The following is a 24,025-nucleotide window of genomic DNA, read 5'->3' on the forward strand; positions in this document are numbered from 1 at the left end:
ATGGTATCCTCCATGCTAGGTGCAGACAGATACTTATCCATCATGCAATACCATCAGGGAGGCATTTGACTGGCACCAGATTTATTCTGCAGCAGGACAACGAGTGGAGTGTAACTATGTAGGAGCATGAAGGCATAGTGTGTCACTACGATGTGAGAGTATGGGTATATGGTGGCTTTATTATATAGCAAGAGTAGTGGACAGTTCTCTCTCTGCTAATAAATCTTGCTCATGGGAAGTTTAAAGAAAGTTTAATTCATAAAAGGTAAATCTTTCAGCAGTCATTACACTTTTATCAGACATTGTACAGGCAGCAGATGTCATCATCTTTGCGAGGTCGGAGTCACAAGCTGAGAACAGCTTCAGTGCCGGCAACAGAGAGTCTGGAAGGCAGAGTCCCTGATGTGCCCCCAGAGGTCAGAATTTCTGGTGAATGCGGTTCTCCTGCAGGCACACCCATGGCAGGACTGCAACTCTGACATGGCAAACTTGTGCTGAAGATTGTGTTTATTGCTAGATGGTGTTATACACATTGGTAATGCTCAGCGATGATCTGGCACGATACTTAAATCCTCGGTTGTTTTCATGGCTCATACCTTTCTTTTTAAAGTAAAAAAAACAAAAAAAATGTATACAAAAAAGTCAATAAATAAAAAACAAATCATGCAAGCCCTGATCTCCTGCAGTATCTGATTGAAAAAAACAGTTTCCCAAGATGCCCCGGGCAGCTCCAGCCAGACCCTCCACCAGTGACTCATCACATCCTCATCCAACAACACAACGGCTTCTTGTTGGTAGCCAAGTCCCTGTTATCTTATCCCGGAAGATTGGGGACATCCAGGCCAGAAACTCTCTTACGTCTGAGAAGCTGAATCACTCAGGTTCACTTCCAGAAGACGACGTTCCACAGCTGCAGCCAGCAGGGGTAAATGAAGAGTGCGATGAAGGGGAACAGTAAGGAACCGTACAGGTAGTGGTCCAACATCCCCCCAGCGATGGCCTGCAGGAAGAGCTGCCAGCATTCCAGGATGGTGACCGGGTACTCGATCAGTTCTCGATACAGGAAGATGCTGCCCAGGAGGGTGGTCGCCGGTGTCACCAAGACTAGAAGAACAGCATACAGGAGCCTGGAAACAAAGGGACAGTACGTCAGCTCAAATCCCTAGAAGAAAAGCATATCTCTGCTCCAACACTATGGAACTCCCTACCTCCACCCATTAGGGCAGCCCCCCCTCCTTCAACATCTTCAAGAAGGCGCTCAAAACTCACCTTTTCACTCTGGCCTACCACCCCTCACAATTGCTGTAAACCCACAGCTGAACTCTGGTCCCCTACCTCTCGTGTCCCTACCTCTCCCTCTAGATTGTAAGCCTTTGGCAGTGCAGTTTCTAGGCTAAAATGCACCCAGGGCAAGGGTGTAAAGTCCTGTTTAGCCGGAAGCAGCGTGTGTATTAGCGTCTATACCGATAGGAGATCAGCAGCGAGTGGAACGCAGGAAGGTGAGTAGTTGTGGTCAGAGCTTCCTGCTGCGCTATTTACTGTGCATCGGAGGGGGGAGCACGGAGGGCGGCCCGGGGAGAGGGAGGGAGAGGGAGGGCTGCACTCCCCGCGGCTCCGGCTCCCCCCTCCGTTACAGCGCCCCCCTCCAAACAGCGCTAAGGGCGGCGGCACGGGCTGCACGGCCCTGACAACATGACACTTGGATACAATGTAGTCAGTGTACCGCTTGTGTAACAGTGTAAATGTCCTGTTCTGAGGGATTCTACGTATTCCCTTTATTCTTTACCAAAGCACTCCCTGGAGAGGATCTATACAATGATGCTGGCCTCCCTTCTCACTTGTGCATTATTGTGGTGGTTGGACAAAAGGACCTGCCAGTCAAGAAATGCTTTTGGAAATAAGAAAAACCCTAAGAGTCCCCCATGAGGAAATGTACTAGTACAAAACTGGTTTCTATATCTGCATTTAAAGGGGGCTTAGATGCTTTCCTTGCGTTGAAAGACATCCATGGCAACAATTACTAGGTAATGCCCAGTGATGTTGATCCAGGGATTTTATCTGATTGCCATCCGGAGTCGGGAAGGAATTTTTTCCCTTTTGGGGCTAATTGGACCATGCCTTGTAAGGGTTTGTCACCTTCCTCTGGATCAACAGGGATATGTGAGGGAGCAGGCTGGTGTTGTGCCTTCCTCTGGATCAGCAGGGATATGTGAGGGAGCAGGCTGGTGTTGTGCCTTCCTCTGGATCAGCAGGGATATGGAGGGTGCAGGCTGGTGTTGTGCCTTCCTCTGGATCAACAGGGATATGTGAGGGAGCAGGCTGGTGTTGTGCCTTCCTTTGGATCAGCAGGGATATGTGAGGGAGCAGGCTGGTGTTGGGCCTTCCTCTGGATCAGCAGGGATATGTGAGGGAGCAGGCTGGTGTTGTGCCTTCCATTGGATCAGCAGGGATATGTGAGGGAGCAGGCTGGTGTTGTTCCTTCCTCTGGATCAGCAGGGATATGTGAGGGTGCAGGCTGGTGTTGTGTCTTCCTCTGGATCAGCAGGGATATGTGAGGGAGCAGGCTGGTGTTGTGCCTTCCTCTGGATCAGCAGGGATATGTGAGGGAGCAGGCTGGTGTTGTGCCTTCCTCTGGATCAGCAGGGATATGTGAGGGAGCAGGCTGGTGTTGTGTCTTCCTCTGGATCAGCAGGGATATGTGAGGGAGCAGGCTGGTGTTGTGCCTTCCTCTGGATCAGCAGGAATATGTGAGGGAGCAGGCTGGTGTTGTGTCTTCCTCTGGATCAACAGGGATATGTGAGGGAGCAGGCTGGTGTTGTGCCTTCCTCTGGATCAGCAGGGATATGTGAGGATGCAGGCTGGTGTTGTGCCTTCCTCTGGATCAGCAGGGATATGTGAGGGAGCAGGCTGGTGTTGTGCCTTCCTCTGGATCAGCAGGGTATGTGAGGGAGCAGGCTGGTGTTGTGCCTTCCTCTGGATCAGCAGGGATATGTGAGGGTGCAGGCTGGTGTTGTGCCTTCCACTGGATCAGCAGGGATAAATGAGGGAGCAGGCTGGTGTTGTGCCTTCCTCTGGATCAGCAGGGATATGTGAGGGTGCAGGCTGGTGATGTGCCTTCCTCTGGATCAGCAGGGATATGTGAGGGAGCAGGCTAGTGTTGTGCCTTCCTCTGGATCAGCAGGTATATGTGAGGGAGCAGGCTGGTGTTGTGCCTTCCTCTGGATCAGCAGGGATATGTGAGGGAGCAGGCTGGTGTTGTGTCTTCCTCTGGATCAGCAGGGATATGTGAGGGAGCAGGCTGGTGTTGTGCCTTCCTCTGGATCAGCAGGGATATGTGAGGGAGGAGGCTGGTGTTGTACCTTCCTCTGGATCAGCAGGGATATGTGAGGGAGCAGGCTGGTGTTGTGCCTTCCTCTGGATCAACAGGGATATGTGAGGAAGCAGGCTGGTGTTGTGCCTTCCTCTGGATCAGCAGGGATATGTAAGGGAGCAGGCTGGTGTTGTGCCTTCCTCTGGATCAGCAGGGATATGTAAGGGAGCAGGCTGGTGTTGTGCCTTCCTCTGGATCAGCAGGGATATGTGAGGGAGCAGGCTGGTGTTGTGCCTTCCTCTGAATCAGCAGGGATATGTGAGGGTGCAGGCTGGTGTTGTGCCTTCCTCTGGATCAGCAGGGATATGTGAGGGAGCAGGCTGGTGTTGTGCCTTCCTCTGGATCAGCAGGGATATGTGAGGGAGCAGGCTGGTGTTGTTCCTTCCTCTGGATCAGCAGGGATATGTGAGGGAGCAGGCTGGTGTTGTGCCTTCCTCTGGATCAGCAGGGATATGTAAGGGGGGCAGGCTGGTGTTGTGCCTTCCTCTGGATCAGCAGGGATATGTGAGGGAGCAGGCTGGCGTTGTACCTTCCTCTGGATCAGCAGGGATATGTGAGGGAGCAGGCTGGCGTTGTACCTTCCTCTGGATCAACAGGGATATGTGAGGAAGCAGGCTGGTGTTGTGCCTTCCTCTGGATCAGCAGGGATATGTGAGGGTGCAGGCTGGTGTTGTGCCTTCCTCTGGATCAGCAGGGATATGTGAGGAAGCAGGCTGGTGTTGTGCCTTCCTCTGGATCAGCAGGGATATGTGAGGGAGCAGGCTGGTGTTGTGCCTTCCTCTGGATCAGCAGGGATATGTGAGGGAGCAGGCTGGTGTTGTGCCTTCCTCTGGATCAGCAGGGATATGTAAGGGTGCAGGCTGGTGTTGTGCCTTCCTCTGGATCAGCAGGGATATGTGAGGGTGCAGGCTGGTGTTGTGCCTTCCTCTGGATCAGCAGGGATACGTGAGGATGCAGGCTGGTGTTGTGCCTTCCTCTGGATCAGCAGGGATATGTGAGGGAGCAGGCTGGTGTTCCTTCCTCTGGATCAACAGGGACATGTGAGGGAGCAGGCTGGTGTTGTACCTTCCTCTGGATCAGCAGGGATATGTGAGGGAGCAGGCTGGTGTTGTACCTTCCTCTGGATCAGCAGGGATATGTGAGGGAGCAGGCTGGTGTTGTGCCTTCCTCTGGATCAGCAGGGATATGTGAGGGAGCAGGCTGGTGTTGTGCCTTCCTCTGGATCAGCAGAGATATGTGAGGGAGCAGGCTGGTGTTGTACCTTCCTCTGGATCAGCAGGGATATGTAAGGGAGCAGGCTGGTTTTGTGCCTTCCTCTGGATCAGCAGGGATATGTGAGGGAGCAGGCTGGTGTTGTGTCTTCCTCTGGATCAGCAGGGATATGTGAGGGAGCAGGCTGGTGTTGTGCCTTCCTCTGGATCAGCAGGGATATGTGAGGGAGGAGGCTGGTGTTGTACCTTCCTCTGGATCAGCAGGGATATGTGAGGATGCAGGCTGGTGTTGTGCCTTCCTCTGGATCAACAGGGATATGTGAGGAAGCAGGCTGGTGTTGTGCCTTCCTCTGGATCAGCAGGGATATGTAAGGGAGCAGGCTGGTGTTGTGCCTTCCTCTGGATCAGCAGGGATATGTGAGGGTGCAGGCTGGTGTTGTGCCTTCCTCTGGATCAGCAGGGATACGTGAGGATGCAGGCTGGTGTTGTGCCTTCCTCTGGATCAGCAGGGATATGTGAGGGAGCAGGCTGGTGTTGTTTCTTCCTCTGGATCAACAGGGACATGTGAGGGAGCAGGCTGGTGTTGTACCTTCCTCTGGATCAGCAGGGATATGTGAGGGAGCAGGCTGGTGTTGTACCTTCCTCTGGATCAGCAGGGATATGTGAGGGAGCAGGCTGGTGTTGTGCCTTCCTCTGGATCAGCAGGGATATGTGAGGGAGCAGGCTGGTGTTGTGCCTTCCTCTGGATCAGCAGAGATATGTGAGGGAGCAGGCTGGTGTTGTACCTTCCTCTGGATCAGCAGGGATATGTAAGGGAGCAGGCTGGTGTTGTGCCTTCCTCTGGATCAGCAGGGATATGTGAGGGAGCAGGCTGGTGTTGTGTCTTCCTCTGGATCAGCAGGGATATGTGAGGGAGCAGGCTGGTGTTGTGCCTTCCTCTGGATCAGCAGGGATATGTGAGGGAGGAGGCTGGTGTTGTACCTTCCTCTGGATCAGCAGGGATATGTGAGGATGCAGGCTGGTGTTGTGCCTTCCTCTGGATCAACAGGGATATGTGAGGAAGCAGGCTGGTGTTGTGCCTTCCTCTGGATCAGCAGGGATATGTAAGGGAGCAGGCTGGTGTTGTGCCTTCCTCTGGATCAGCAGAGATATGTGAGGGAGCAGGCTGGTGTTGTGCCTTCCTCTGACTCAGCAGGGATATGTGAGGGTGCAGGCTGGTGTTGTGCCTTCCTCTGGATCAGCAGGGATATGTGAGGGAGCAGGCTGGTGTTGTGCCTTCCTCTGGATCAGCAGAGATATGTGAGGGAGCAGGCTGGTGTTGTTCCTTCCTCTGGATCAGCAGGGATATGTGAGAGTGCAGGCTGGTGTTGTGCCTTCCTCTGGATCAGCAGGGATATGTAAGGGAGCAGGCTGGTGTTGTGCCTTTCTCTGGATCAGCAGGGATATGTGAGGGAGCAGGCTGGCGTTGTACCTTCCTCTGGATCAGCAGGGATATGTGAGGGAGCAGGCTGGCGTTGTACCTTCCTCTGGATCAACAGGGATATGTGAGGAAGCAGGCTGGTGTTGTGCCTTCCTCTGGATCAGCAGGGATATGTGAGGGTGCAGGCTGGTGTTGTGCCTTCCTCTGGATCAGCAGGGATATGTGAGGAAGCAGGCTGGTGTTGTGCCTTCCTCTGGATCAGCAGGGATATGTGAGGGAGCAGGCTGGTGTTGTGCCTTCCTCTGGATCAGCAGGGATATGTGAGGTGCAGGCTGGTGTTGTGCCTTCCTCTGGATCAGCAGGGATATGTAAGGGTGCAGGCTGGTGTTGTGCCTTCCTCTGGATCAGCAGGGATATGTGAGGGTGCAGGCTGGTGTTGTGCCTTCCTCTGGATCAGCAGGGATATGTGAGGATGCAGGCTGGTGTTGTGCCTTCCTCTGGATCAGCAGGGATATGTGAGGGAGCAGGCTGGTGTTGTTCCTTCCTCTGGATCAACATGGACATGTGAGGGAGCAGGCTGGTGTTGTACCTTCCTCTGGATCAGCAGGGATATGTGAGGGAGCAGGCTGGTGTTGTACCTTCCTCTGGATCAGCAGGGATATGTGAGGGAGCAGGCTGGTGTTGTGCCTTCCTCTGGATCAGCAGGGATATGTGATGGAGCAGGCTGGTGTTGTGCCTTCCTCTGGATCAGCAGGGATATGTGAGGAAGCAGGCTGGTGTTGTACCTTCCTCTGGATCAGCAGGGATATGTGAGGGAGCAGGCTGGTGTTGTGCCTTCCTCTGGATCAGCAGGAATATGTAAGGGTGCAGGCTGGTGTTGTGCCTTCCTCTGGATCAGCAGGGATATGTGAAGGAGCAGGCTGGTGTTGTGCCTTCCTCTGGATCAGCAGGGATATGTGAGGGAGCAGGCTGGTGTTGTACCCTCCTCTGGATCAGCAGGGATATGTGAGGGAGCAGGCTGGTGTTGTGCCTTCCTCTGGATCAACAGGGATATGTGAGGGAGCAGGCTGGTGCTGTGCCTTCCTCTGCATCAGCAGGGATATGTGAGGGTGCAGGCTGGTGTTGTGCCTTCCTCTGGATCAGCAGGGATATGTGAGGGAGCAGGCTGGTGTTGTACCTTCCTCTGGATCAGCAGGGATATGTGAGGGAGCAGCCTGGTGTTGTACCTTCCTCTGGATCAACAGGGATATGTGAGGGAGCAGGCTGGTGTTGTGCCTTCCTCTGGATGAACAGGGATATGTGAGGGAGCAGGCTGGTGCTGTGCCTTCCTCTGGATCAACAGGGATATGTGAGGGTGGAGGCTGGTGTTGTGCCTTCCTCTGGATCAGCAGGGATATGTGAGGGTGCAGGCTGGTGTTGTGTCTTCCTCTGGATCAGCAGGGATATGTGAGGGTGCAGGCTGGTGTTGTGCCTTCCTCTGGATCAACAGGGATATGTGAGGGTGCAGGCTGGTGTTGTGTCTTCCTCTGGATCAGCAGGGATATGTGAGGGTGCAAGCTGGTGTTGTGCCTTCCTCTGGATCAGCAGGGATATGTGAGGGTGCAGGCTGGTGTTGTGCCTTCCTCTGGATCAGCAGGGATATGTGAGGGAGCAGGCTGGTGTTGTGCCTTCCTCTGGATCAGCAGGGATATGTGAGTGAGCAGGCTGGTGTACCTTCCTCTGGATCAGCAGGGATATGTAAGGGAGCAGGCTGGTGTTGTGCCTTCCTCTGGATCAGCAGGGATATGTGAGGGAGCAGGCTGGTGTTGTGGCTTCCTCTGGATCAGCAGGGATATGTGAGGGAGCAGGCTGGTGTTGTGCCTTCCTCTGGATCAGCAGGGATATGTGAGGGTGTAGGCTGGTGTTGTACCTTCCTCTGGATCAGCAGGGATATGTGAGGGAGCAGGCTGGTGTTGTACCGTCCTCTGGATCAGCAGGGATATGTGAGGGAGTAGGCTGGTGTTGTGCCTTCCTCTGGATCAGCAGGGATATGTGAGGGAGCAGGCTGGTGTTGTGCCTTCCTCTGGATCAGCAGGGATATGTGAGGGAGTAGGCTGGTGTTGTGCCTTCCTCTGGATCAGCAGGGATATGTGAGAGAGAAGGCTGGTGTTGTGCCTTCCTCTGGGTCAGCAGGGATATGTGAGGGAGCAGGCTGGTGTTGTACCTTCCTCTGGATCAGCAGGGATATGTGAGGGTGCAGGCTGGTGTTGTACCTTCCTCTGGGTCAGCAGGGATATGTGAGGAGTAGGATGGTGTTGTACCTTCCTCTGGATCAGCAGGGATATGTGAGGGAACAGGCTGGTGTTGTGCCTTCCTCTGGATCAACAGGGATATGTGAGGGATCAGGCTGGTGTTGTGCCTTCCTCTGGATCAACAGGGATATGTGAGGGAGCAGGCTGGTGTTGTGCCTTCCTCTGGATCAGCAGGGATATGTGAGGGAACAGGCTGGTGTTGTGCCTTCCTCTGGATCAACAGGGATATGTAAGGGATCAGGCTAGTGTTGTGCCTTCCTCTGGATCAACAGGGATATGTGAGGGAGCAGGCTGGTGTTGTGCCTTCCTCTGGATCAACAGGGATATGTGAGGGAGTAGGCTGGTGTTGTACTTTATTCTCTGGTTAAACTCGATGGACGTATGTCTTTTTTCAACTCAAATAACTATGTGACTAAAACCTGTCAGAATGTTATAAAATATTGTGTTGTAAATGACAGTGATATGGGAAAAAATACATTTATAGTGTGTTTTACTCTTGGCAAAAATGTACTTTTTATACACATGAATTTTAAATTTTACAATTCTTCACTAAAGCGGTCCTCTAAGCCACTCTCAGCTTGGTTGCTAAAGCAGCGCAGCTGAATGTGAAGGAGCGCGCGCTAAGCACGCATTACATAGCAGCGCTCGCTGCTAGGGGCATGCCTTCCTTAGTAACGTGCATTGCTTACATAGCAACATGTGTAACTTAAAATGTGGGCGGTCACTAGCGGCCACTACTATGTCAATAAACATAGTAACTATACTAGGTTTAGTGACATAGTAGCAGCTGCTAGCGAAGTATCGCGATACATCACATGACTGCCGGCATTTTCAGTTACAAGCGTTGCTATGTTTCGGATGATCTCTGCGCTGGGCCTCATACTTTAGTATGTACGTATCCCGGCCATTACGTATGACATTTTTCTATATCACTCACTTGGGCCCGACAGGCTGGACGATGGCAGCGACAGGCGTCAGGGTCACGGCCAGGATGAAGCCCAGAGAGAAATTGATGACGGCGATGCAGCCCAGCAGGACAGCCAGATACAGCAGCGAGATCAGCTTCAGGATCATCCAGCCTTGGTCCGATCCGGCTCCGGTCAGAACCCTGCAGAGATCAGGCGGGGAGTGTTACACGATCCAGCATATCGAGTGTCTGACTGTACATGGGGCAAGTCTCAGGAATCAGTGACCGAGTGTTACGATAAGACTCTTTTCTAACTGCAAAATGGCCATCAGGACAGCAGATGGAGCTCTAACACATTTGTGACATTTCAAAATAAAAAAAAAAAAAAAATCTTAAAGAGGAGCTGTCAGCCATACTATCTCAGAAAAAAACAAAACCTATATAAGTAGATAAATACTTGCTCTACTTACATAACACATGTATTGCACTATCCTCATTTTGATTTTAGTGATTTTTCTATTTTGTATTTAGTGATTTTTCCATTTTGTCTGTGTCTATCTTGAAGCCAATCCTGACATCATTTCCTCCCTTACTTTGTCTGTGTATCTTTGCCCGCCCTCCTTCCAGTCTTCAGACACTCCCACCCAGCTCTGTAGTAGAAAATGCATTGAGAAATATTGGCCAGAGAGGAACAGAGGTGTGGAGGGGAAAATAGGAGGGAAAGAGGCTTCAGCCAATCAGGCTGCATTAGTTAAGTGTGAGGGGAAAGTAAAGAAGAAAAAAAAGAAATCCCAGCATGCCCTGCAACTTCCTTTGCGTGACAGATGTACCAAATAAGAGCCATGGAAACTGGGGAATGATGTTTTATGGAGAAGAAAAATAAAAAGTGATTTTTAACTTTTGGATTGCCTGGTTAGCACCCCTATTACTTGTTTAATAAAGAATTGATTTTTCATGTTACGCCTGACAGTTACATTTTAACCATTTAAGCATATCTGGACAAATATGTTCGTCCAGATAGACTGTGCAGCTGCTGCCTCCTGAGGCGCGCGATCACACGCGCTCCCGCCGCCTGCCGTTAGCTCCCCAATCAATGAATGGAATATACTTCTCATTCATCGATCGAAGACCCCCGCAGAAAAATCGACGGTCTCTTATCAGAGGCCACGGTCTTTCTGAGTAAAAAAAAAAAAGTTTCCCATCCTCATTCTAGTTGACTTTTTGACTGTGGCCATCTTGTGGCCAAATAGTAAAACTACACCCACATACATTTTTTAATAAATAAATAAATTATATTACATTTAAAATTAGCTGTTTACCTCCCACACCGAAAATTACCCAAATAAAAAAAAAGAAACACCATAAATAGTTACGTAAGGGTCTGAACTTTTTGAACATGTATGTCAAGAGAGTACGTTAATATAATTTTTTAAATGATAGGCTTGTAAATAGTGATGGACACAAATTGAAAAAAATTACCTTTATTTTCAAATAAAATATCGGCGCCATAAATTGTGATAGGTGGTGTAATAAGCGGGACAAATGGGCAAATAAAATACATGGGTTTTAATTACGGCAGCGTATATTATTTTAAAACTATAACGGCTGAAAACCAAGAAATAATGATTTTTTTCCATTTCTTTCTTAAATCTTCCTGTTAAAATGGATTTAGAATTAAATAATTCTTAGCAAAATGTATCACCCAGTGAAAAAAAAATTGTGGTGGAAAAAACAAGATATAGATCATTTCATTGTGATAAGTAGTGATAAAGTTATTGGTGAACGAATGGGAGGTGAAAGTTGCTCGGATGCATAAGGTGAAACACGACTGTGGGCTGAACTGGTTAAAGCTAGTCTGAAGGCAGAACATACAGACACTTAAAGGGAACCTAAACTGAGAAGGATGTGGATTTTTCCTTTTAAAATAATACCAGTTGTCTGACTCTCCTGCTGATCCTGTGTCTCTAATACTTTAAGCCACAGCCCCTCAACAAGCATGCAGATCAGGTGCTCTGACTGAAGTCAGACTGGATTAGCTGCATGCTTGTTTCAGGTGTGTGATTCAGCCACTACTGCAGCCAAAGAGATCAGCAAGACTGCCAGGCAACTGGTATTGTTTAAAAGGAAACATCCATATCTCTCTCAGTTAAGGTTCCCTCTAAGGAGAGGGAAGGCTCTGGGTCCTATAGAGCCTTCCTGTTCCTCTCCTTATCCCGTTGTTCCTGCGCTGGCTCCCCCACAGGCAGGCATGGGTCGGAGACTGCTCTGTCTGCCCAAGGCTTAGAATGTCCTCTTTTATGCAAACCTGTTTTCAATGTCACAATCGTTACACTACCTGCTCTCGGAAGCTATTTTATAGCTGTTTCATAGTTGTAATTTCTTATCAGTGAGGGTCACGCTGTAGTCTGACTCAGACAGGAACTGCCACTTACATACCTGATGTTTAACGCTTTCAGGTAGGTAAATAAAAAATGAACACAGCCAAGTTATTTGTGTGCTAGGCACTGTACATACCCATGTCTATCTCATGTCACATTGGGTATCCTTTAAGTCAGTAATCAATAAAGCAAGAATAATAATATAGGCAGTATGTTCCCTGCAGTTCTGTACCTGTGCGTGTTGTGGGGCAGAGCCAGCCCGGCCACGTATATAGCAATGGCGATCAGCACCACAGCCTCCGACTCAGAGACGGGAAAGTGATCGGTGGCCATATCCTGGCTCATCACCGGGATGTAGTAGAGGCTGAGGCCCGTGGCGTGACAGATGACGATGGGCGTGGCCAGAGACAGAATGCTGGGTCTGGTGTCCTGCGCACAGGAAAATACACAGATGAATGTTAGCAGAAAACAATGAGAGTCATCACTGTAACATGGCCACGTATCACGATTCCAGACATCTGTACATAACATACTGTATATACTCGACTATAAGTCTAGAAATTTAGGACTAACTCACTTCATAAAAGTATAGGGGTCGGCTTATACACAAGTCACGGGCAACACTGAGCACACTGAGTAATGTGTACTAATAGTGACATTCCCATTTGCAGCAATTTACCCCATATTAAGTAACAAAAGAAATACCAAGAAAGCACAGGTGTGAAAGTCCTGGCCACAACATTTAACAAGGAAAGGGGCGGGGGAAATACTGGGCTGCAGGAAGGAGGGTGAATAATTGTAGCACTTGGGGGCCTGGAGGAGGTATTGGCTGCAGTTAAGGGACAGGAGGGGTTAAGGGCTGCAATACTTTATGCAGTGCAGGCATTAAACCCTCCTGGTCCCCAAGTGCAGCCATTAACTTTGCTGGGTAGGACTTAAAGAGAATCTGTATTGTTAAAATCGCACAAAAGTAAACATACCAGTGCGTTAGGGGACATCTCCTATTCCCCTCTGTCACAATTTCGCCGCTCCCCGCCGCATTAAAAGTGGTTAAAAACAGTTTTAAAAAGTTTGTTTATAAACAAACAAAATGGCCACCAAAACAGGAAGTAGGTTGATGTACAGTATGTCCACACATAGAAAATACATCCATACACAAGCAGCTGTATACACCCTTCCTTTTGAATCTCAAGAGATCATTTGTGTGTTTCTTTCCCCCTGCATCTCTCATGCACTGAAGTTTCAGGCTGCTCTTTTCTTCCTGCAAACAGCTTTGCCCTTGTCTGTAATTCTTCAGTATGTGAAAGCCCAGCCAGCTCAGAGGACGATTTATCCAGCTTGTAAAAGATAAGAGAGAAGAGAGAAGCTGCTCTAATCTAAATAATACACAGGCAGTGTGCATAGAGGGGCCTGGAAGGGGGAGTTCATAGCAGAACCACAACACTGAAGAACTTGGCAGCCTTCCAGACACAGGCTGACAAGTCTGACAGGGGAAAGATACATTGATTTATTACAGAGATAGTGATAGCAGAAAGTGCTGCAGTAAGCCAGAACACATTAGAATAGCTTTTGGAACTTGTAGGATGATAAAAAACAGGATGCAATTTTTGTTACGGAGTCTCTTTAATAAAAAAAATAAAAAAGCTTAAAGAGAATCTGTATTGTTAAAATCGCACAAACGTAAACATACCAGTGCGTTAGGGGACATCTCCTATTACCCTCTGTCACAATTTCGCCGTTCCTCGCCGCATTAAAAGTGGTTAAAAACAGTTTTAAAAAGTTTGTTTATAAACAAACAAAATGGCCACCAAAACAGGAAGTAGATTGATGTACAGTATGTCCACACATAGAAAATACATTCATACACAAGCAGGCTGTATACACCCTTCCTTTTGAATCTCAAGAGATCATTTGTGTGTTTCTTTCCCCCTGCAGCTATCTTCCACTGAAGTGTCAGGCTGTTTCTTCCTGCAGAGTGCAGACAGCTCTGCCTGTATGTAATTCCTCAGTATGTGAAAGCCCAGCCAGCTCAGAGGAGGATTTATCCAGCTTGTAAAAGATAAGAGAGAAGAGAGAAGCTGCTCTAATCTAAATAATACACAGGCAGTGTGCAGAGAGGGGCCTGGAGGGGGGAGATTCATCACAGAACCACAACACTGAAGAACTTGGCAGCCTTCCAGACACAGGCCGACAAGTCTGACAGGGGAAAGATCTATTGTGCTAAAATAAATCTTCGTAACCTTTTATCGAGTGAAGTCTCTTTATATTAAGAGAACACCTAATACACCATACGGGCGCCTCCTATCCCTGTCGGAAAACGATCTTGTACTACCCCATTTGTGGGGTTCTTCGTGACTTACGAGAAGCGAAGCCTTTTTCTAAGGAGCAGCGACCAGCGATTTTAAAGACCGAGTGGGGACGGGACTTCCCTACACGCCCATACAAGTGGTTGCCTTAAAAGCAACCTACACTTGTGAGTATATTTATTCTTTATCTTAACTTCCTTATCTGAGGATAATACACCATAAGGGCTCCTGGTACCCTGCGGGTTTTTTCTCTTTTTCTTTTTTCTCTACACTGACCAGATAAGAGAGAAGCTGCCCTAATCTAAATAATACACAGGCAGTGTGCAGAGAGGGGCCTGGAGGGGGGAGATGCATCACAGAACCACAACACTGAAGAACTTGGCAGCCTTCCAGACACAGGCTGACAAGTCTGACAAGAGAGAGATAAGTTGATTTATTACAGAGACTGTGATAGTATAAAGTGCTGCAGTAAGCCAGAACACATTAGAATAGCTTTTGGAACTTGTAGGATGATAAAAAACAGGATGCAATTTTTGTTACGGAGTCTCTTTAAGAGGGTCACTTTGGAGTCAACTTATACACGAGGTCGACATATTCGAGTATATACAGGGTAAGTTATCCTGTAGCTTATATAGAAGCATGTAGATGCCACCTCTGTCAGTGCACCAGACAGTACAATCGGCTATGACGGCAAACATCAAAACTAACACCTATTCCACTGGCTGCAATCCGCCTAAAAAAACATATCGCAGCTGTTTTGCCGATCGCTAGAGTAAATCATGGTGCTCAATTCCCACTAGTGCGCATCGCTTTTTCCCTGCCTGCGTACTATTCTAACCGCGATCATGGTCTACTCCTGGCAGCTGTGGTGCAAATGCGGGTAGTTCAAATTGTGGGTTTCGCAATCACAGCGCAATTATGGTTGCGACCGTGCGTGCTTTCCAGTGGAAAAGGGCCCTAGGCAGTTTTACAGAACTTCTCTGGGTGACAAGATTAGCAAGTGCAATAACTGAGAAGCAGCAATGTGCAAAAAATTCAACTACTGTATAGTGTAGCCTAGGGCAAGCAATCAGAGGAGGTGAGGTGTGGCGTTGGGTTGCTGTATACAATAACCAGGAAGCTATCCTGGCAGGTGGGGAGGTGGGGCTGCATAGACGTATTACTGGTAATACACATTACCTGATCCACCTCCTCAGCCCCGCCCTCTGTCACCGCCTCTGAGCGACTCAGCTGAATCCACAGATCGGGGAGGAGGGGTGTGATGTTAGTTTGCTGTTATTAGGAATAAGCAGGAAGCTATCCTGGCAGGCAGGGTGGTGGGGCTGCATAGACTTATTACTGGTAATATACATCTGATCCGGCTCCTCAGCCCCGCCCTCTGTCACTGCCCCAGCTGAATCCACAGATTGGGGAGTGATGTTGCTGTATATGAAAAGCAGGAAGCTCTCCTTGGCAGGCAGGTCGGTGAGGCTGCATAAAATTATTACTGGTTATTTGTGCTGTGAAACACACATTACCTGCTCCACCTCCTCAGCCCCGTCCTCTGTCACCGCCTCTGAGGAACTCAGCTGAATCCACAGATCTGGGGAGGAGGGGTGTGACGTTAGTTTGCTGTTATTAGGGATAAGCAGGAAGCTCTCCTGGCAGGTGGGGCTGCATAGACTTATTACTGGTAATACACATTATCTAATCCGGCTCCTCAGCCCCGCCCTCTGTTACCGCCTCAGCTGAATCCACAGATCGGGTAGGAGGGGTGTGACGTTGCTGTATATGAAAAGCAGGAAGCTCTCCTTGGCAGGTAGGGCGGTGAGGCTGCATAAAATTATTACTGGTTATTTGTGCTGTGAAAAGCACATTACCTGCGCCACCTCCTCAGCCCCGCCCTCTGTCACCGCCTCTGAGGAACTCAGCTGAATCCACAGATCTGGGGAGGAGGGGTGTGACGTTGCTGTATATAAGCAGGGGGGGGGGGGGGGGGCGGTGAGGCTGCATATACTTATTACTGGTTATTCTTGCTGTGAAACGCACATTACCTGCTCCACCTCCTCAGCTCCGTCCTCTGTCACCGCCTCTGAGCGACTCAGCTTAATCCACAGATCCAGAGCTTGAAGAGGCCGTTAAGAAAAGATACAGAATAACAACGTAACAAAACTCCATCTACAAGGATGGCTGGGTTCAAACAGGTAGAAATAAGAAAATACAGATTGTAAAAAGTATGTCTACTTTTAGTCATTCTCCAAGCAGCAACTACAAAAAAAATACATTAAAAGTTAACTAGGACTGTACCTGAGGCGGCGTAGGGGGAGGCAGATAGGACACAGAGATATGTTCCATGCTCCGGGACATGCCTCTGTGTCCCGACCGTGTTGCTCTCAAATCCCCCCCCCCCCCTACAGCAAGTAGCTTGTCGGCAGCAAGCAGTGGGGGGTGAGTTTCCCTTGCAGGTGAGGCACTCCTGCAATACGACCACTCTAGAGTTAGGAACGCCCCTCCCCAGCTCTGCCTCTCCCCTGCTGCTCCCCCGCCTCCCTGCTCTGTGTTGAGACACACAGTGCCAAAGCTGCAGCATTGTTTGTTTGTTTTTCCTGGAAAATCAGCGATTGCGGGACGTAGAAGCAGCGGTAATTTACACTACCTGATCTGGCTAGACCCCTGGATCAGGTAGTATTTAAATTAAAAAAACAAAACAAAAAAAAATAAACAAAAAACAGATCCACCTCCGGTTAGCTTTGAAGGAAATGTGAAGTGAGAAAAAACAAACTTAAAGAGGAACTCCAGTGAAAATAATGTAATAAAAAAGTACTTCATTTTACAATAATTATGTATAAATGATTTAGTCAGTGTTTGCCCGATGTAAAATCTTTCCTCTCCCTGATATACATTCTGACATTTATCACATGGTGACATCTTTACTGCTGGCAGGTGATGTCACTGGAAGTAGCTGCTGCATGCTTTTTTGGTAGTAGGAAACAGCTGTTATTTCCCACAATGCAACAAGGCTCTCACAGTGTGATGTCAGAACCATGGGCATGACATCACACTGTGGGAGGGGTTTCACCACAATATCAGCCATACAGCGCAATCTGATGGTCTGTTTGTGAAAAGGAATAGATTTCTCATGGGAAAGGTGGTATCAGCTACTGATTGGGATGAACTTCAATTCTTGGTTACAGTTTCTCTCTAAATACTCACCTATGGAGAGGGAAGGCTCTGGATCCCATAAACCCTTACCGTTCCTTTCTCCATTTTCTCATCCCAGTGCTCCCCCCCACTCCACTTGGGCCCATCAGTAGTCGTGTCCCAGAGTACCATCCGAGGATGAGCGGATCTATGCTGCACACATGCGAGTAGGTGCTGATGCATACCCAGTGTGAATACACCTGTGTTCAGGACTCGGGGACATGAGGTGCTTCTGAAGCTTTCCGATGAGTCTCGAAGGCACGGAAGTTCAACGGGGGACAGTGGTGGACTCCGGGCATGAAGCGTGGACCAAGAAGTCAATAAGAGATCCAGAACCTTCCCTCTACATAGGTGAGTAAGTTTGTTTTTTTTTCCCTCGCTGCAATTGGTTTTAAGTGGTCAACTTGTTTAAAACGGACTTAGGGCCAGTTTCCATTGAGCTGTGCACCTTGCGGGACGCACGCTGGCCCTTGCAGAGATGCGAGTATGCAGCCATATCCCCGTAGCCTTGTCATGCATGACTGTAGGGATTCCAGTGCGTGAAATGAAAAACTGCTGTATGCCGTCCAGAATCACACTGGCATGCTACTGCTGGAATAGGCAGTGTTTTCCCATACGACTCGGATGCAGGGAAATTATGTGTATTCCGCTCAAGTGGAAAGGAGCCACAGGACCATGCCATGTGAGTGAATGCTTAAAGTGAACCAGAGACGAAGCACCCTCATGTATTTTACCATATATATCAGTGGGGACATTAGAGAAAACACCTACCCTGCTCTGTTTCATTCTTCACTGCTCAGCTTGCTTCTTACCAGCCCTGATAAAATCCCCGACTGAGCATTGTCTCGCTTTGCTCAGGAATCATTATAGCAGAGCCAGAGGGGGGCAGGCTTGGGCTTGAAAAGACATCAGAGAAGACAGACTCAGCTATACTGATTCCTGAACAAAGCCAGACAATGCTCAGTCGGGGATTTTATCAGGGCTGATAAGAAGCAGGCTGGGCAGTGAAGGATGAAACAGAGAGCAGGGTAGGTGTTTACTCTAATGTTCCCACTGATATATTTATGTGGTAAAATATAAGAAGCAGGCTGGGCAGTGAAGGATGAAACAGAGAGCAGGGTAGGTGTTTACTCTAATGTTCCCACTGATATATTTATGTGGTAAAATATAAGAAGCAGGCTGGGCAGTGAAGGATGAAACAGAGAGCAGGGTAGGTGTTTACTCTAATGTTCCCATTGATATATATATGTGGTAAAATACATGAGGGTGCTTCGTCTCTGGTACACTTTAAGGGCTTGTTCAGACAGACGTCTGCCAAGCTTTTGCTTAGTGACGCGTTTAAATGCTAGTTTTTGGGAAGCCTTCAAGGCTAGCAGTTCTGGTCTCTGCACTGGTTTCCCGACGTTTACCGCCTCTGAAAGCTGCATGTTGCTTTCGAGACAAGGTGCCGGGACCTACCGCCAGGCTTTCAGGAAATCCTGCAAAAGCTTGTTCCGATTGCTCCCATTCACTTGAACACTGGGAAAGCGTCCATGTGAACCAGCCCTTCAGCAACCAGCCGTCAACCACAGGAACTCGTCATTGTCACTAGCTGACTACTTCACTGCGTACGAGAAGAACTGGCGCCAGGAGACTTGGGCGCAGGATACAGCCGGTATATGGCTTATCCTGCTGCTGCACAAGTCCTGGCGGCGGTAATTACTATTCCCCCTCCAGGCCGCCATGGATAGTGAGGAATGATGTAATTCGGCTTCCAGCTAGTGCTGGCGGCTGAATTATAGTGTTTTAAATGTAACTTCAGCTCCGCCTTCTGACGGCGCCGAAGTTACACTCTGTACGCCGCTATAGCTGTAATTCCTATTACGGCCTTTGGTGGCCCCGGCTGCGCCCAAGACTCCTGCGCTGGCTTTTTAGTGTTCGACTTCACTGTGTTAAAGACTGGCTTTAACATTGGTTAACGCCATTAAAATATGTCTCAGCTATTAGTCATGTGGTCTCAGCTGCCACTGTGATTTAGCCAATCGTAATACAAAGTCTGGGGTCAGATGACGGAGGGGCTGTCTGTCGCCTCTGCTGATGTAAATTTCCCAGAATTCATCTCGGTAGAAATACTAGACAATATTTTGAAGGCATAGTCACATGATCATGAGCCGGGCACAGGGTTTTAGGACTATTGGGGGGAGTTCTCGTTTATGTATTATATATGTTTATCCCAACACACCTTATAGATTCCGAGAGAGCCCCTCCCTCTATCCTTTCTCTACCAAACTATAACTACAGCCTGCAAGTTCTGGAAGGATATTCGGAGGATCAGGATGAGGATGAGGAACCCCATAGCCGGCATATAAATCCCGATAGACACGAATCTGGAGAGCGAGGGCAGCAGGTAGAAGAAGTACGACTGGTGGAGACGCTCTGATAGGTTGTTCAGCTTCCGGAACATTCCTTCAATAGTCCTGTGGAAAGTAATGTATAGACTGTCACACACACAGCAGCCACATGTTAACAGCACATATAGCGCCATCTTGTGGACGTCTGGTAGAACGCATTGGAGATGAGCACTAACATTGCCTAAAAACTCTATAAAACATCTAATCAACTTTTCTTAAACAAAACCTGCCCTACAGCTTCTGGTGGGTGAAGAAAATGCGGTGCCCACAGACAAGGTGGTAAAAAGCATTCTGCACGTGCGCGATCCTGTGTTAAAAGTGAATGGTTGCTGCTAGCAAATGGCAACAATCATTCGAAAAACTTAGGCAAAAAAATAAATGAAGTGACATGGTCACAGTGAAAAGTGTTTTGATTTTCATAATCCCCAGTTAAGCTTTAAAGTGTACAAGCGATCACAAAAGCTAAAGAATCGATACTTGCCCGGGGCTTCCTCCAGCCCCACAAGCACATCTGAGTCCCTCGCCGTACTCCCGCGACCTGCCATTCAGCAGCGGCCAGCCCCAGTAACAGGCTCAGTTGGGCCCAGTCTGGGTATTCTGCACATGTGTGGACCTCCCACGCATGCGCAGTAGACCCGGACTGAGTCTGTTACAGGGGTTGATCGTTGCTGAACGGCAGACCGCGGGAGGACGGCGATGGACTCAGTCGTGCTTGTAGGGCTGGAGGAAACCCCGGGTAAGTATCAAATCTTTAGTCTTTGTGATCTCTGGTGCACTTTAACCCCAGCCTAGCCTATTAAAACATTTGTAACCCCTGCTAGAGGCGCTGCACTCGTACGCACAACTATACTGTTACTCCTGCTCTTTATTTTTGCCTGAGGAAGCGGGCTTTGGACCCGCGAAACGCGTTGCATATGGTGTTTGTTTGGAGTACTTATTAAATGTGTTTATACCATACAAAATTGGTTGTGTAAATTGTTGGGTCGGCAAATCCACCCTTGCCAACCACGTTTTTAATTGGTTTTAAATTGTGGTCTATTTTTTATTCTGTTCGCGCCTCTGTACTCCTCTAATCAAATCTTTAGTCTTTGTGATCTCTGGTGCACTTTAACCCCAGCCTAGCCTATTAAAACATTGTTAACCCCTGCAATACCTATACCGGTTTATAAACTTTTAATGACTGCCACCTGTAGCGATGGGATGCGATCGCTAGGGCAACGTTTGGTGTCCCAATGAGGCAGAGGTATTGCTCTGCCGTTGCATTGCGATGTATCTGGCCCTAGACTACAGTACGTACATTACATAATATAGACATATGGCAATTGTAGGGATTAGATTGTGAGCTCCTTTGAGGGACAGTTAGTGACAAGACAATATATATTTATATATATATATACACACTGTACAGCGCTGCGTAATATGTCGGCGCTATATAAATACTAAATAATAATAATATCTGTACAGCACTACGGCCCCTGAACTTTCACCGTAGCGAACACATCCGATCACCACAGATGCGCAGACTGGGGATAGCGGTTTGCCACACGCTCAGCTAGTAATAAAAAATGGCATGTGGGGTATTATTTTAAACGGGAAGGGCAAAGCACTCATTTTTATGTGTTTATATGTTAAATTCTCTCTCTTTCTTACTCCAATAGTGTTTATGCATCATTTCAGCTATGTTAATTTTATATCCTATTTCTTAAAATGTTATCAAGCATATACCTTAGCTAAATTTTGTCATGTACTCGTTACTTAATACTGTCATCTGTAACATCTGCCTTTATGTTTAAACCGTACTTGACAATAAAAATTATTAAAACAAAAAAATTAGGAAGAGTTAAAAATTAAACAAAAATGTGTATTTTCTGTATTTACGCCATATTTTTCTACATAAAATGACTGTACAATTAAATAGTTTGGGAAAAACTATTGTCCAAAGAAAGCCTAGATTGTACTGAAAAAAAAATAATAATAAAAAAAAATAAAAAAAAAATAAAATATATATATATATATTTCAATGGTAGGTTTATTTTAACAGTGGCAGATAGCACATCAAAAGGAAAATCGAAAAAATAACCTTAAATAAAAGATAGCAACTGATTTGCATTTCATTGAGTGAAATAAGTTTTTGAACCCCTACCAACCATTAAGAGTTCTGGCTCCCACAGAGTGGTTAGACACTTCTACTCAATTAGTCACCCTCATTAAGGACACCTGTCTTAACTAGTCACCTGTATAAAAGACACCTGTCCACAGTATCAATCAATCAAGCAGACTCCAAACTCTCCAACATGGGAAAGACCAAAGAGCTGTCCAAGGATGTCAGAGACAAAATTGTAGACCTGCACAAGGCTGGAATGGGCTACAAAACCATTAGCAAGAAGCTGGGAGAGAAGGTGACAACTGTTGGTATATTGTTCAAAAATGGAAGGAGCACAAAATGACCATCAATCGACCTCGCTCTGGGGCTCCACGCAAGATCTCACCTCGTGGGGTGTCAATGGTTCTGAGAAAGGTGAAAAAGCATCCTAGAACTACACGGGAGGAGTTAGTGAATGACCTCAAATTAGCAGGGACCACAGTCACCAAGAAAACCATTGGAAACACATTACACCGCAATGGATTAAAATCTGCAGGGCTCGCAAGGTCCCCCTGCTCAAGAAGGCACATGTGCAGGCCCGTCTGAAGTTTGCCAATGAACACCTGAATGATTCTGTGAGTGACTGGGAGAAGGTGCTGTGGTCTGATGAGACCAAAATAGAGCTCTTTGGCATTAACTCAACTCGCTGTGTTTGGAGGAAGAAAAATGCTGCCTATGACCCCCAAAACACCGTCCCCACCGTCAAGCATGGGGGTGGAAACATTTTGCTTTGGGGGTGTTTTTCTGCTAAGGGCACAGGACAACTTAATCGCATTAACGGGAAAATGGACGGAGCCATGTATCGTGAAATCCTGAACGTCAACCACCTTCCCTCTGCCAGGAAACTGAAAATGGGTCGTGGATGGGTGTTCCAGCACGACAATGACCCAAAACATACAGCAAAGGCAACAAAGGAGTGGCTCAAGAAGAAGCACATTAAGGTCATGGAGTGGCCTAGTCAGTCTCCGGACCTTAATCCAATAGAAAACCTATGGAGGGAGCTCAAGCTCAGAGTTGCACACAGACAGCCTCGAAACCTTAGGGATTTAGAGATGATCTGCAAAGAGGAGTGGACCAACATTCCTCCTAAAATGTGTGCAAGCTTGGTCATCAATTACAAGAAACGTTTGACCTCTGTGCTTGCAAACAAGGGTTTTTCCACTAAGTATTAAGTCTTTTATTGTTAGAGGGTTCAAAAACTTATTTCACTCAATGAAATGCAAATCAGTTGCTATCTTTTATGTAAGGTTATTTTTTCGATTTTCCTTTTGATGTGCTATCTGCCACTGTTAAAATAAACCTATCATTGAAATGATACTGTTCTGAGACTTTTCATTTCTTTGTCATTGGACAAACTTACAAAATCAGTGAGGGGTCAAATAATTATTTCCTCCACTGTATATATATATATATATATATATATTTATATATATATATATATATATCACTAAGATGGTATAAGTTGCTGCTGTATGAAAGTGACACAGCTAAAGTTTTTAAAATGTCAGGAACCTTATAGGGATTCTTAAAGAGACTCTGTAACAAAATTCTCAGCCTTATTTCTTCTATCCTATAAGTTCCTATACCTGTTCTAATGTGGTCTGTCTTATTGCAGCCTTTCCTAGCTGCACAGTGGATGTATTATCACTGTTATATAATCAAATCTTATTTCCTTTACTAGCTTTGTCAGCTCAGGCAGGAATGTGCTGCTCTGCTGTGATAGGTAGAAGTTATACAAACCCTCTCCATGCCCCCTCTAGACTCTGTATGAGGCACATACTGAACTTCTCTCAGCCTATGACATGCTGGTTAGCAGCCATGTTTTTTGTTTGTAAACACTGGATAAAACTGGCAATTACAAGCCAGGATTGCAGTAGGTAATGGCAGAAACAGCACAGAGGGGCCCAGGAGAACATAATGAATAGAATGATATGCTTTTTATTGTAAGAATTTTAGAGTACAGATTCTCTTTAAGCCTTCAAAAAAAATAATTTTTACTCACCTGGGGCTTCTACCAGCCCCTTGCAGCAGGCCCGCGCCCTCGCAGTCACTCTCGGATCCTCCTGTCCCCCGCTGCCAGCTACTGTCGATTTCAGATGACAGGCTCACTGTGCCTTCTCAGGCCTGGCCACGGATCTCCTTCTTCGTGTTCCCGTCTGCAATATCGCTGTTGTGGACGGGAACGAGAAGACTACGCATCATCAGGCCTGTCGGCGAATCAAAAGTAGCTGGTAGCGGGGGACCGGAGGGTCCGTGAGTGACTGCGAGGGCACGGGACAGCTGCAGGGGGCTGGTAGAAGCCCCAGGCGAGTAATAAAAAGGCTTAAGTGTCCCTTTAAGGGGTAAAAACCGTGGCGCATGAACCGGTTAATCCCCAATACTCACTGCCCGATGGTGTGCATGTCGTATTTGTATCGTTATTATTGATA

The 24,025-nt window shown here is 47.6% G+C and overlaps 1 protein-coding gene across 1 annotated transcript in view; it reads right to left on the bottom strand.

The window, feature by feature from the left end:
• Positions 1-234: 234 nt before the first annotated feature.
• GPAA1 (glycosylphosphatidylinositol anchor attachment 1) overlaps positions 235-24,025 on the bottom strand; it is a 113,697-nt gene continuing 89,906 nt past the window's right edge. The window contains exons 9-13 of the mRNA XM_068235002.1: positions 19,366-19,519; positions 15,917-15,988; positions 11,810-12,006; positions 9,230-9,400; positions 235-1,127 (exon numbers count right to left, since the gene is read on the bottom strand). Of these exons, the coding sequence (XP_068091103.1) occupies positions 884-1,127; positions 9,230-9,400; positions 11,810-12,006; positions 15,917-15,988; positions 19,366-19,519 (838 nt within the window). The 3' untranslated portion in view covers positions 235-883. The remainder of the gene's footprint in view (positions 1,128-9,229; positions 9,401-11,809; positions 12,007-15,916; positions 15,989-19,365; positions 19,520-24,025) is intronic.

Source organism: Hyperolius riggenbachi, chromosome 5 (assembly GCF_040937935.1).
Source record: "Hyperolius riggenbachi isolate aHypRig1 chromosome 5, aHypRig1.pri, whole genome shotgun sequence".
Classification (NCBI taxonomy): domain Eukaryota; kingdom Metazoa; phylum Chordata; class Amphibia; order Anura; family Hyperoliidae; genus Hyperolius; species Hyperolius riggenbachi.